Source organism: Lepidothrix coronata, unplaced genomic scaffold (genome assembly GCF_001604755.1).
Source record: "Lepidothrix coronata isolate B3197 unplaced genomic scaffold, Lepidothrix_coronata-1.0 Scaffold137, whole genome shotgun sequence".
In the NCBI taxonomy this organism is placed as follows: Eukaryota; Metazoa; Chordata; class Aves; order Passeriformes; family Pipridae; genus Lepidothrix; species Lepidothrix coronata.
In genome coordinates this window covers 2,081,784-2,094,665 of record NW_016690317.1, presented here as the reverse complement: position 1 = coordinate 2,094,665, position 12,882 = coordinate 2,081,784, and the positions used below count along the sequence as shown (strand labels likewise).

General features: G+C 51.7%; 1 protein-coding gene across 1 annotated transcript in view; it reads right to left on the bottom strand.

The window, feature by feature from the left end:
* LOXL2 (lysyl oxidase like 2) overlaps window positions 1–12,609 on the bottom strand; it is a 45,237-nt gene extending 32,628 nt beyond the window's left edge. Inside the window, exons 1-3 of the mRNA XM_017827311.1 lie at window positions 12,505–12,609; window positions 3,463–3,877; window positions 282–457 (exon numbers count right to left, since the gene is read on the bottom strand). Coding sequence (XP_017682800.1) covers window positions 282–457; window positions 3,463–3,814 — 528 coding nt within the window. The 5' untranslated portion in view covers window positions 3,815–3,877; window positions 12,505–12,609. The remainder of the gene's footprint in view (window positions 1–281; window positions 458–3,462; window positions 3,878–12,504) is intronic.
* Between the last annotated feature and the right edge of the window lie 273 nt (window positions 12,610–12,882).

Here is a 12,882-nt window from a genome sequence, read left to right as displayed (position 1 = left end):
CTTTTTAAACCTTTGCTTTTCAAACCTTTGCTTTTCAAACCTTTGCTTTTCAAACCTTTGCTTTTCAAACCTTTGCTTTTCAAACCTTTGCTTTTCAAACCCTTGCTTTTCAAACCTTTGCTTTTCAAACCTTTGCTTTAACCGCCCAGCTCAGCTGGGATAAATAGGTGATAAATATGCGATAAATAGGTAATAAATAGGTGATACACTTCTAAGCCACAGCCATCCCAGTTCCCCAGGAGGCTCTGGCTCAGCAGCTCACGGTTTTTAAGCGTGTTTACCTCTATTTGATTAATCAATGAGTTGTCAAACTTGAAGCCAGGGATTCTCTTTTCACTGCAGACCACTCCCACGTCCTCGGTGTGTTTGCAGTCACTCACTCCCCAGCCATTGGAAGTACAGGCTGCCAGGGTGCTCTCCTTGCCAGTACAGTGGACATTGTCCAGCCAAATTTTCCCTGAAGGGCAAAGAAAATAGAGCTGAGACTCACGAAGAGGGCAAAAGTGGGTTGTGCTGGAAGCGGGGGAAGCTGCCGGGCTTTGAGTGGGATTTCTGCCCGAATAAACCCGGAGAAAGCAGCCGAGGAAGGGTGGGAAGGGCTCTGCCCCGCAGCTTTCCCCTTCCCTTATCCACGTGGGAATATCCACCAGCCTCCCATCCTGCTCCCGGGGCTCTCTGCCCTGCTCTGGGGACAGCTCTGAGCACCCCATGGCACCAGGTCCCCTGCTCTGGCTGATGAGCCAAATAATCACACTGCCCTCTAATCCCACTCCCCAGCTCATCCCTCCTCTCTCTCTCCATCGTTCCTCATCAAATCCTCCTTAAACCTCCTGCAAGAGCAGCTCAAGGTTCGCTTAAATGCCTCGGCTTCTAAAAAAGCAGATTTCTGCACGTCTCCAGCAAGCCCCTGGTGATTGGATCCTGCTGCTGTTGGGGTGTTCTTGGAAAATAAAATGCCAGCTCCAGTTTCCAGCCTGTAATTACAATTTTCCCTCCAGCTAAAAGCGTGTGTGCAATGCATATTTATACATATATATAAATAAAACATGTCTTTTTAAAAGTCAGGTGCCTCGGAACTCCCTTCTGAGATGAACAGACAAAACCCAGCAGGTGTCACCTCCGAAATTCAGGTTGTGTTTCCCCAGGAGCCAAAAACCCGACGGCACCTCCGAGATTCATTTCCTCCAAGTGCCTGTTTTCCCCCTTGGAAACGTGCTGGGCACAGGGAATTTGCTCCCTGAATCACAGGCCAACAAGCAATTCCCATATTTTAGGGTGGCAGATGCTCTGCTTGTCTGGACTGGGTGATCTGAGAGGTCTTTTTCCAGTCTCAGTGATTCCAGAGTAATGTGTCCTTGGGATGAAAGTGCTGCCTGATCCCGGGAGCCACTGGGATATTCTGCAGCCATTTATTTCACTTGGTTGTCCCAGCTTTATCCCAGCTGGATCACCAGCTGGTGGATCTCCCAGAAAAGGGGAACAGCCCCCAGAAAACCCAGACCTACGTTTGGATGTGTCAGGATTTACCCTGGGATTCAGGGAACGCTCATTCCCTGTGGCCAAGATGGTTTGTTTTATAATGTCACGGCCTTTTCCTCCCTTGGAAATCTCCTGCTCTCCTCCCAGAGCCAAAATCCACAGGTTGGGAGCACATTCAAGGCTCCACATGTCAGTCAGTCCCTGCTGGGGGGCCTGTTTGCTCTTTTATGGGCAAAGGGAGAGGTGTGAGCCCTGTAAAGTGCTAAATGAGAGCCAAAGAGCACGTTCAGCCCCTGCTGCAGTGGAAAGATCCATCTGTGGGATGCACCAGAGTGCCAGGCTCCAGTGTGGGCAGGAAAAGTCCTCTGCAGGTCAACAGTGAGCTGCCAACACACCAAACCCCAATAAACCTGGTGGGTTCTCTCCTGTTCTAAAGATGTGTTATTATTCCTGGGTTATTTCAGAGTTATTCTCTCTCAAACTCACTTAAAAAAATCACTTTTGTGGCTGTAAGAACTCGCTGCTGTGACACACAAATATTCCCCTTTCAAGGTCTTTGTTCAGCACATGTTTGGGAATGAGGTGCAATTTCCCACATATCCATCGTGTATGGCATCAAAGGGCAAGAAAGGACATGGACAAGGAGGGACAGGACACAGGGAATGGCTTCCCACTGCCAGAGGGTGGGGTTAGATGGGATATTGGGAAGGAATTCCTCCCTGGGAGGGTGGGGAGAGGCTGGGATGGAATTCCCAGAGAAGCTGTGGCTGCTCCATCCCTGGAAGAGACAAAGGCCAGGTTGGAGCAACCTGGTTTAGTGGAAGGTGTCCCTGCCCATGGAAAAACTGGATGATCTTTAAGGTCCCTTCCAAGCCAAACCATTCCATGGTTCCGTAATGCACAATTTGGGGTGGGGATGAAGAGCTTTCCCCCAGCAGGAACAGCCTGAGAGCATCCAAAATGATTATTCCCAGTATGATCCCATATAGGATATGAACTGTGCAGGCTCCTTTGGGGTTACAGAGCAGCCTGTGCTGCAGAACACGGCGCAGGATTTTCTGGAGAGGCTGACAGGGAAAAGAAAAGTTTGGATAACATCCCACAGGCAGTGTGTTCAGAGCCTGAAGTGCTCAGAGGGAAAGAGGAACAGGAGGAAGGAGTGCTGAGAGGCCCTGTTTCACTCACTGCAGGGCAGTGGAATTGTGAAGAGGGAAAAGAACCATCTGTGCATCACCAGCCCCGGGTGCAGCTGCAGAGGAGCCTCCCACCCTCATCCAAACCTGGCCCTGAAGGCATCATCCAAACCCTCCTGCAGCTCTGGCAGCCTTGGGGCTGTGCCCACTGCCCTGGGGAGCCTGGTCAGTGCCCAACCAGCCTCTGGGGGAAGAACCTTTATCCTGAGATCCAACCTGACCTGCCCTGGCACAGCTCCAGCCATTCCCTGGGTGCTGTCCCTGCTCACAGCGAGCAGAGATCGGAGCTGCCCACCCCGATGAGTCCCCCCTCAGTCTCCTCTTCTCCAGCTGAACAGACCAACTGCCTTCAGTATGGCCCCTCCAGACCCTTCCCCAACTTTGGGCGCTCCCTAAGAGCTTTCTACCACTTTTTTATGCCCCAAAATGCCACCACGAAGACTCGAGACCGTGAAGAAACCCCACGATGCCTCCGACCAAACCGACCCTCCGAGGGTCAGCAGGAGCTCGGGGACACCCCCCCAGTGACTCTGGAGCCACCTTATAGAATCACAGAATCAGCTGGGTTGGAAGGGACCTCTGAGATCATCAAGTCCAACCCTTGATCCACTACTGCTGTGGATCAGCCCATGGCACTGATGCCACATCCAGTCTGTCCTTAAAAACCTCCAGGGATGGAGAATCCACCCCTTCCCTGGGCGGCCCATTCCAATGGCTGAGCACCCTCTCTGCAAAGAAATTCTTCCTGATCTCCCACCTAACCCTCCCCTGGCCCAGCTGAAGCCCTTACCTTCTCCTTTGCCATACTTGGAGCTGGGCAGCCAGGACACGGCCTCCACGTAGCCCAGCTCCCTGCAGACCACGTGGGCGGCGTGGATGGAGAAGTCGTCGTCGCAGACGGTGCCCCACTCGCCGCCGTAGAACACCTCCACCCTGCCCTCGTTGTGCTTCCTCTTCTGCCCCGCCAGCCTCAGCTGGATTTTGGGCACGTCAGCCGCTCTCGGGGGGGGCTGGTACTCCTGGGGAGGGGGCTCGGGGTAGCCAGGGAGGTAGGGCCAGTGCTCGTACTGGGCGAGGCTCAGCTCGGCGAGGAGCAGCACGAGCAGACAGTGGTTATGGGGGAAAACCCGGGATCTTCCCATCCTCGGTGCTCCCAGTCCTCAGAGCCCGGCCCAGGCAGTCCAGGTAGGTGCTGTGGGGCTGTTCTGGAAGGAAACAAGAGTTGAGTGAGGCTTGGTAATGATACAACCTTTATATCTCCAAGGATGACACCGCGTCCGACTCCGTAAAGTAAATTATTTCTTGTGGGGCGGACAAACAAACTGGAATAAAAAAAAACCCAAACTCACCCCATTAAAACCATTTGTAAGTTTAGGTTGGCTTGCCAAACAGTTTCAGCTGCAAAATCCATTTTCCCAGGGTAAAATTCTGGGAGTTGGAAGTGCCAACAATTGATTTTCCTGTTCCTCTGTAAATCCAGGAGTTCGGCGGCTCCGGCAAGTTGCAGAAAACCTCGTTTCAAATCCTACCAGGACAGAACTGAACCGTTTTTCTCCCACAGCTCCTTCAACAAAGAAGCCAAACCCGCCACTTTAACAGTGGAAAACCAGAAGTGGAAGGAAATATATTCCACCATGGGAGGCAGGCAGGGATTTTTACCGAAGCCTGTTTTCCCAATGTGATAAAAGACTTATTTCTGTTCCTGCACATCCGGTTTCATCCGTAGAAAGTCAACAAGTTACTGGACACAGACACTTGGCAGAAGCCTTGGATAATCATGTCCCATGGGATAGTGGATAATGCCTCCAGTTTTTGGTTGCTAAGTCTGGACAGGGAGTTGCTGTCACCCAAGTGCTCCATCCTTAAATAAGCCCAGTCGTTAAAGGTGTGAACAGGCAGCTTCTCACGGGAGGAATTCCATCCAGGAATTCCATCCAGGAATTCCATCCAGGCCCTGAGCAGGGTTTAAATCCCGGTCTTTTCCTGCCTCCTTCCCACTCCTGTCCTCCCCAGCCTCCATCCAGGCACATGGAGCGGTCAAGGAGCACACGTGGGGGGTGAGGATTCCATAGTTTCCAAATGAAGCAATGCCAGAGCACAGTGGGAAAAGCCTCCCCAGACCTTTAAAAGCTCCATTATTTCCTGGCAACCACCAATGGGGGGATGGAGGAGAGGGGGAGGACTTGGCTCCAGAACCAGATGTCTAGAAACTCAAACCCACTGCTAGATCTGAGCTGTCCCTAAAAAAAAACCCACCAGGAAGTCACATCCTCACACAAAGACCCGACAAAATACATTAACCAGCCCTTGGTGAGGAGGTGGATCAGAAATCCCAGGCAAGCAGCCCGTAATTCCAGAGCCATTAGTCCAAACCTCAGCTCCAACACCGACCCCAGGCAGGTCACATCCAGGGCTGTGCCTCAGTTTCCCCCGTGTGTTAAACGGGGCTGGAATTCTCTGGGAATGAAAGGCATCTGCCCAAGGAATAGGTGGATTAACTGGAAGCACGTGGGTTAAAAATCCAGCAGGAAAAGCAAGAGGAGACTTTACAACAGGTCTGATAAATCAGGATGAGGGTGGGAGAGGGGGAGAAGATGCAGCAAAATGTTCTTGGAAAATAAACCTTTGGTGCAGAGGAGCCCCAATTGTTTTTTTGTAGGTGAGGAGGTGAGGCTGAGAGAGGGGAATAAAATCAAGTCCTGCCCCCACGTCAGAGGGAGCTGGAGGGGGAGAGAGGAAGGAAATACAGCTGATATTCCCTCCAGCAGCAAACAGAGGGGCTTTCCCAAAGGAAATGCAGTTGGCAGGGCAGGATCCGTGTGTCCCGTGGAACAACAGGCACTTCAGCACCAGGCACACACCCCTGACTTCAATCCCCACCAGCACTGGCTTCCAAACAAACCTCTCCCGACGTTTTTCATGGATACAAGATGGTTTTCTAGCCCAGGGGATAAACACAGGCGGGCAGAGAGATTGTCATGGATGTACCAAAAACTCCAGTGATCCCCTCAGATCAGGACACACGTTACTTGTGGGGGAAAATCCCAAAGGGGAGGTGTTCAGCTGCCAGCCCAGCACAACCACAAGCCTCGTGCTCCTCAGGAAAAGCTGCTTTTCGGTTTTCACCCTTAAAACATCTGTTTGGATCTGCTTCATCTGCTGTGGCTGTTGTTTCTTGCTACTGCACAACCAGCATCTGTAACAACACTGATCAAAAGCTGAGCTGGGCTGCCACAGCCTCTCCCCCCAAAAAACTGAGGTGAGGAGTAGCAGGGCCCTGGTTTAGCTGCAAACTCACAGTTGGGTTCCTAAATAAGTCATCATAAAGCTTTCCCAGGCTTGTCCCACGTGGCATAAGAGCACAGAGCTCTGTTTATATATATTTGTATTTATATTTCTGGGACTTTCTGAAGCAGCTGGATGGTCCTGCAGCCCCATGAAGGATATTTGGGAAGAAAAAGGGCAGCTAACAGTGGTGAGTGACCTCCCAGTCAGTCCTGAAGGCTCTCCAGAGATAAGGTGACACACTGACCTCATCAACAGAACACGCCAAATTCCCCTCTGGGTCACGGTTTTGTTTTGTTTATGAGCCTCCAGAAAGCTCAAAGCAAACCAAAGCAGAATATTTTAGAGGGGAAAAGGAGGAACAAGCAGCACATAAAGCAGCAGGTCTCACCCAGCTGGGGTGCCAAGGCAAACAGTGCCCGGTGCCAGCCCCGGGTGAGGGGGTCCCTCGGGATCAGGGGGGCCAAGGAGCAGCTCCAAAGGCTGTGACCTCCACTTTGCAGGGCTCCTCCTGCTCAAAGCAAAGCTCTCCAGAGCCCTTTCACTCCAGGACTCGAGCCAAGAGACACAACAATTTGGGGAAACCTTTCGGGGAGGGATGGGATGGTTCCCAGCTGAGAGCTGTGCTCCCTCCAGTGTTAATTAACAGAGCACTGCCAGGGGCCAGAGCCTTCCCAAAAGCCCCAGCACGGGGAGATCCCGTGCTCCAGGAGCAGCTGGAAGGGAGGGGAAGGTCACAGCAGACTTCCAGGTTGTTTTAATTGATCCCCAGATTAGTCGGGGAGACGCTAATTGAGGTCGTAGCAGATATTGTGGGGGTAATTCTCCCTCTCTTGGCAAAGCCTGGCCGAGTCAGGCTCCAAAAAGGAAACTGCAGGAGGGTTTGCTTTTGTTCCCTAAAATCTTAGGGACTTGGGGATGGTGGAATATCCTGAGCTGGAAGGGACCCACAAGGGTGGGACTAAGAAAGCCCCCCATTCAGCACAGGGGAGGGAGGGTAAGATTCCCTGCTGCAGAGAGGGAAGGGCGAGCAGCAAAAAGGAATTTTAAGAAGCCTGTGGGAACAAGCACATTCCCAAACCTTCACCAGGGGCACACAGACCCGGAGCTGGGGTCCCACAGCATCCTGTCCCATCCTGGGTGGGACCAGGAGGGGCTCCTGCAGGGGGAGGCACTGCAGACCCACTCACAAATCCTTTTCCACCTGCAAAAGTGCATCCTGGAGGAATTCCCTGATTTCCTGGAGGAGATCAGGGCAGCAGGAACGCTTCAGGAGACAACACAGCCATTCTGTGTGTGGAGCCACCACCGACAGCTTTTCCTGCAGGTCATGTCTCCATCTGCTTCCAAACTGTCCCTGCCCAGCAGACAAAGCCTTCACAGTGTCTGCCCAGAAATAAAACCTTCCATTCCCACAGCTCCTGGTTGTAGAGGTGCTCAAGAGGGACCATTCACACGTTGTCAGGAAAAGCTGAATCCGGAGGAATTTGGGCACAGGAATGTTCTGGTGTTTCCACGAGGAGCAGCAGCCCAGGTACAAAGGGGACACTTCAGCAGCACCCAGGGGAGCCTCCCAGGGCTGCAGCCCTGAAAGGGGATCTCAGGATGGGGCAGGAGGGACAACTGGGAGTTCTGGCATGGGAGAGGCTTGGGCATCTCCTGGCTGTGGGCTTCCCATCCCTGGAAGTGTCCAAGGCCAGGCTGGATGGGGCTTGGAGCAACCTGGGACAGTGGGAGGTGTCCCTGCCTGTGGCAGCTTTAAGGTCCCTTCCCACCCAAACCATTCCAAGGCTCTGTGATCCAAACCATCCAGGCCAGTTCTCCCTGAGATCCCAGACCCAGCAGGAACACAGAACTGGTCCAGAGCACTGATAAAGCAGATTTTACACCACTTCTTTCACTCCACGGCACAACAGCCGAGCAAATCCGGGATCTATTCCCCCCTGGCTCCTCCTCAAATCTCCCTCCTCAGCTCCAAGTGTTTTACAGCACCAGCATCAAACAAAACCATCATTGCTCTTGAGCTGCAAGGCTGGTAATTCAACCCCAGACTCACTTGGAGCATTTCAAGAGCAGGGGAGGGCACACACACACTTCTGGAGGCATCAGAGGAGCCACAAGAACAAAACTTAACACGGAAAATATTTCAGCAAACCCACTGCCCCGCTGCTGTGACCAAGGTTTGCAAACATTTCCCCCCCTCCCCAAGTCTCAAAGCTGCCCCTGCTGAACTCCCCAAGGACAAATCCAGGTTTTAAATTGAAGGAGGTTTGGTTTGGGCTGGATTTTCCCTTTATTGTAGGGCTCAGTCCTCCCCTCACACCCTCTAATAACCTCCAGATTTATCAATGACGTCAGATTCTATATTTTGGTCTCTCCATTCAGAAGAATCCAAGACACAACATTAAAAACTCTATGGAATAAAGGCAGTGGAGAAGCCAGGAAATACTCCAGGTCTCCTGGCTCTCCATCCTGGATTTCAGGCTATCAGATGACACTCCAGCACCACATTAACGTGTCATTTAAGGCTTTGGGGCATGTTCCTGATGGATGCTGACTCAGCCCTTTGTGGGACTCTGGAAGGGAACAGAGCAAGGCTGAGCAGGGAACAACAACAGGTTCAGTTCAGAACAGGATCAGCACAATCCTGGACTGGTTTGGGTTGGAAAGGACCTCAAAGCCCACCCAGTGCCACCCCTGCCACGGGCAGGGACACCTTCCACTAGCCCAGGGTGCTCCAACCTGGCCTTGGACACTTCCAGGGATGGGGCAGCCACAGATGCTCTGGGAATTCCATTCCTTCCCAATATCACATCCAACCCTGCCCTCTGGCAGTGGGAAGCCATTTCCCCTTGTCCTGCCACTCTCTGCCCATATAAAAAGTCCCTCTCCCTCTTTTTAAAAGCCCCCAAAAGCTCATAATCCCGAGCTTTTCCTTCTCCAGGGACTCCACCAGGTGAAACTAAAGAGTCCATTCATCACCTCCTCAATGAAAATCTGGATCCTACAGAGAAAAAAAACCCCTTTTTAGCTTCCCCAGAGCCCCCAAACAATAGAGCAGCTCAGACAGAACCAGCAACATCCTCACCCAGACAACAAAGGGCTGGGCTGGAGCGGTGGCTGGGAGTCCTTTGTGCCTGGAGATCCAGGAATGCCTCGGAGGATGGGACAATTATCCCTCTGGCCCGGGGCCAGGAGCAGCAGACAGTTGGTGTTCAGCCACTTGAGGCTGGGAATCCCACACCCTGCATTCCCAGCTCCACACTCCAGTGCCCAAAGCTCGTTCCCGGGGCAGGCAGCGGGCACGGCCTGGCATGGGAACGGGATTTCCCCCTTCCATGGGAGCAGTTCTCCACCAGCACAAGGGCAATTCCCGCTGGGAAGCTCTCCAGGATCACTGGGATGAATGAAGACCTCACCACTCTCTTGGGTAAGAGCTTGGATACCTTCTCCCATCGTTCCAAGAGGCTCAGCCCTGCCGGGGGTGCCGCTTCCAAGGATTAAATCCCCCTGGATTAAAATCCCCTCAAAAAAACTAAGGCCTAAAGGACCAGATACAATAAATCTGTGGGAGAAGGGAGATGAGGAGGGATGTGGATCCTGACAACTTCCAGGCTCCAGCTGCTGCTCCAAGGACCTGGAGCTGTTCCCTCCAGGAACCAGAACTCACCCAGTTCATCAGGAACCGGAGTTACAGGACAGAGGGGAGTGGGTTCAAACTGAAAGAAGGGAAATTTAGGTTGGATGTATGGAAGAAATTCCTCCCTGGGAGGGTGGAGAGGGGCTGGGAAGGAATTCCCAGAGAAGCTGTGGCTGCCCCTGGAAGTGTCCAAGGCCAGGTTGGAACAACCTGGGACAGTGGAAGGTGTCCCTGCCCATGGCAGGGGGTGGAATAAGATGACCTTTAAGGTCCCTTCCAACCCAAACCAGTCTGGGATTCTCCAATTCCCAAATTGGACAATTTAAACAGAAAAAATGATTTTTTTTTTTTATCTGAGCAGTATAAATTCTTTAATTAAAATGCAATTATGATGACCAAGCAATCTGTACTTGGTACAATCACCTATACATATATATACACACATATATATATATGATTCAATTCTCTTTCCATCAAACACACAATTAGTTCACGACATACAGAATTAGTTCATTAAGAAAGACCCCACAAAAAGGTGCCACAGCTGACACACACTCACAGAACCAGGAAAACATCTCCATGATCCAAGTTTGAGGAGCATCAGCAACTCCCAAATATCCTCCCAAGTATCCTTAGAGAGATAAATATACCCTTATCGAGATAAATATATCCTTAGAGAGATAAATATATCCTTAGAGAGATAAATATATCCTTAGAGAGATAAATATAACCTTATAGAAATAAATGCATCCTTCTGGGGATAAATATATCCTTATAGAGATGATAAAGAGTTTTCCTACTACACTCCCAGATTTCTAAACCAGGATCTTTCCCTGGAATGGTCTGAACTCCCTCGGGTTTCGATCCCAACATCCCAAGTTTTGCAGGTGGATCCGGACATCCCCCGAGGAGGAGGAGGAGGAGGAGATCATTCCTCACCCCCTGGGGGTTGCTGTCTTAATTAATGCCCCCTAATCCCCCGGTGGGACAGATCGACTCCAAACCAGCGCCGTTGTTATTCCTGCGGGACATCCCTTGGAATAACAAGCTCCCGCTGGCATCACCGGGGATCGGGAGCGGGACTTTTCCTCCTCGGGGGGTTGTTTTTTTTGCAGACGGGTCGCGGCAAACGCGGGCTCTGCAGCCACACGTGGCCCCCCCGGAGCATCTCAGAGAGGGCTCCGCAAACCCACCGGGCTGGCAAATCATCCCAAACCACCCCGATCCCGGGAGCTCTGGTTTTAAACCGCACCAGGGATGGTGTGGAACCGTTCAGGAGGAGAAAGAAGGAAAGGTTAAAATAAGAATGAAAGCAAGAAACAGAAACAGGAGGGGAGTTGCTGGTGCTGTAAAGACAATGAACTTGGGGGTCAAACTGTGGATAAAAAACCCAGAGCTCATTGCTAGGGAGGCGTTTTGGGGTTTCTTACCTTGGAAAAGGACAGAACTTCCAGCGAAATGCATGGATTCTCCATTAAATCCCCCTGCTGAAGGCAAAGGCATCGTCCTCTGCTGCATCACCAAAGCTCTTCAGCCCTGGGGGCTTTTCCAAGCTGCTAAAACTCCCCGAAGTTCTTTTCCCTAAAAGTTCTCATCCCTGAACTCCCAAAGCTCTCCCTGGGTTTGACTGGGGAGCAATTTTGAGCCTCATCACCACCTGACTGGAGTACTAAACACCACATAATTAATATTAAACACCACGTAATTAATATTAAACCCCTTTTTGGGGGTGCTTCCCAACCCCACCCCGCCCTTGGAACACCCGGAATTCCCTCCTGCAGCAACACCCGGCACCCCACAGGCAGGGGGGGTGTCTCAAGTCAGGCTTATATTCCAATTAATGTCCTTTAACTGCTCTCTACCTTCCAACCAAAGAAATTCCACCTCTGTGGGTGGTTCGATCCAGAGCAAAACCGGGGAGGGAAAAGCCTAAAAGCGATTTTTTTTCCAGCCTGTGTCCAGGACACGTGTGAGAGCCCCGCAGTGGCATCTCCAAGAGCTGATTCCAGGGAGGATAAACAGTTTTCCTGCTGCACTCCCACGTTTCTGAGCTAAGAGCTTTCTCTGTAGTGCTCTAAACTATCTTTGGATCTCTTTTTTATCTGCACGGAGCAACATCCGTCGAATTAAACGACAGAAATCCGTCTGAGAGAAAGCAGGAGTTGTTCGGGAGGGAGCAGGACCCAGCCTGGGCTGGGTGGAACATTTCTGTGGTGCAGCTTTCCAGGTGGATACCCCGGCACATCCCGGAGCTCTCCTGGAAACTACCGCACCAGAAAACACCTTTTTTTTAAAAAAAAAAAATAAAAGCTACTGGGAGCCTGAGAGCTGCTTCGCGAGGGGCCGCGAATCCCGAGCCATGACAGCGGAGAAGTTCCTTAATTAAGGACACATTTTGCACCTTCTGCCAATGGGAAACATCTGCGCTGGAGCTTTTTTTTTTTCCTCTCCTCGGCAAGAGCGGAGTTGTTGAGAGAGGAGAATTCAAACTGCCTGCCCGGCTTAGCCGGGTAACATTTACACAATGGTGATGGCATGCGCTGGAGCTCTCTGCTCGAAATTCGGCGTGTTTGGGGGAAATGCTGCAGAAAAACGCACTGCCTGGACTTGCAGGCGGTTTGCACGTTCGGATAAAATTAAAAAAAAAAAAAAAAAAAAGGGGGAGAAAAACCACAACGTGTTTAAAAAGCGACGCCGAGTTTCTGTGCCATCCCACCCCTGCCAAATCCACTCTCAGGGGACGGGAATTAGGAGAAATATCTGTTTTGTTTTTTTTTTTCCCCTCAGAAAGAAAAAAAATAAAGAAGGGAAATCAAACTTTCAGCCCCGGAGCGAGAGAGTTAGAGGTGTTCAAATTAATCATCTGTGGAAATAGCAGCGAGTTGCGGCTCCAAGGGCTGGATTTACCTGGGAATTAGTGGTCGGCTGTGCTGGGGGGAACCTCTGCCCCGTCCTGCTGCATGGAGTTCTCCCAGCCGGGCTCAGGGGTCCCCTCGGCGCTGGAAAATATCCCGCAGCCGGGGAAAAATGCTGCGAGGAGCTGCCGCTTCCTGGCCAATTTGAGCGGAGTTACTGGAGCAAACCCCTCCCAAGAGCCGGCCCCTCTCCGGCCGCTCCAGCGCTGGAATCGCGAAATCCTGAAATCCGAGCGCCGGGAGAGGGAGAGAGCGGGGATGGGGGGGCAGAGCCAGGCGGAGCCGCCCGGAAAGAGAGTTGGGAATATTGATATTAATGTTCTTTATGCCCAGGTTCTTCCCGGAGAACAAATATTTAGGATTATACTGG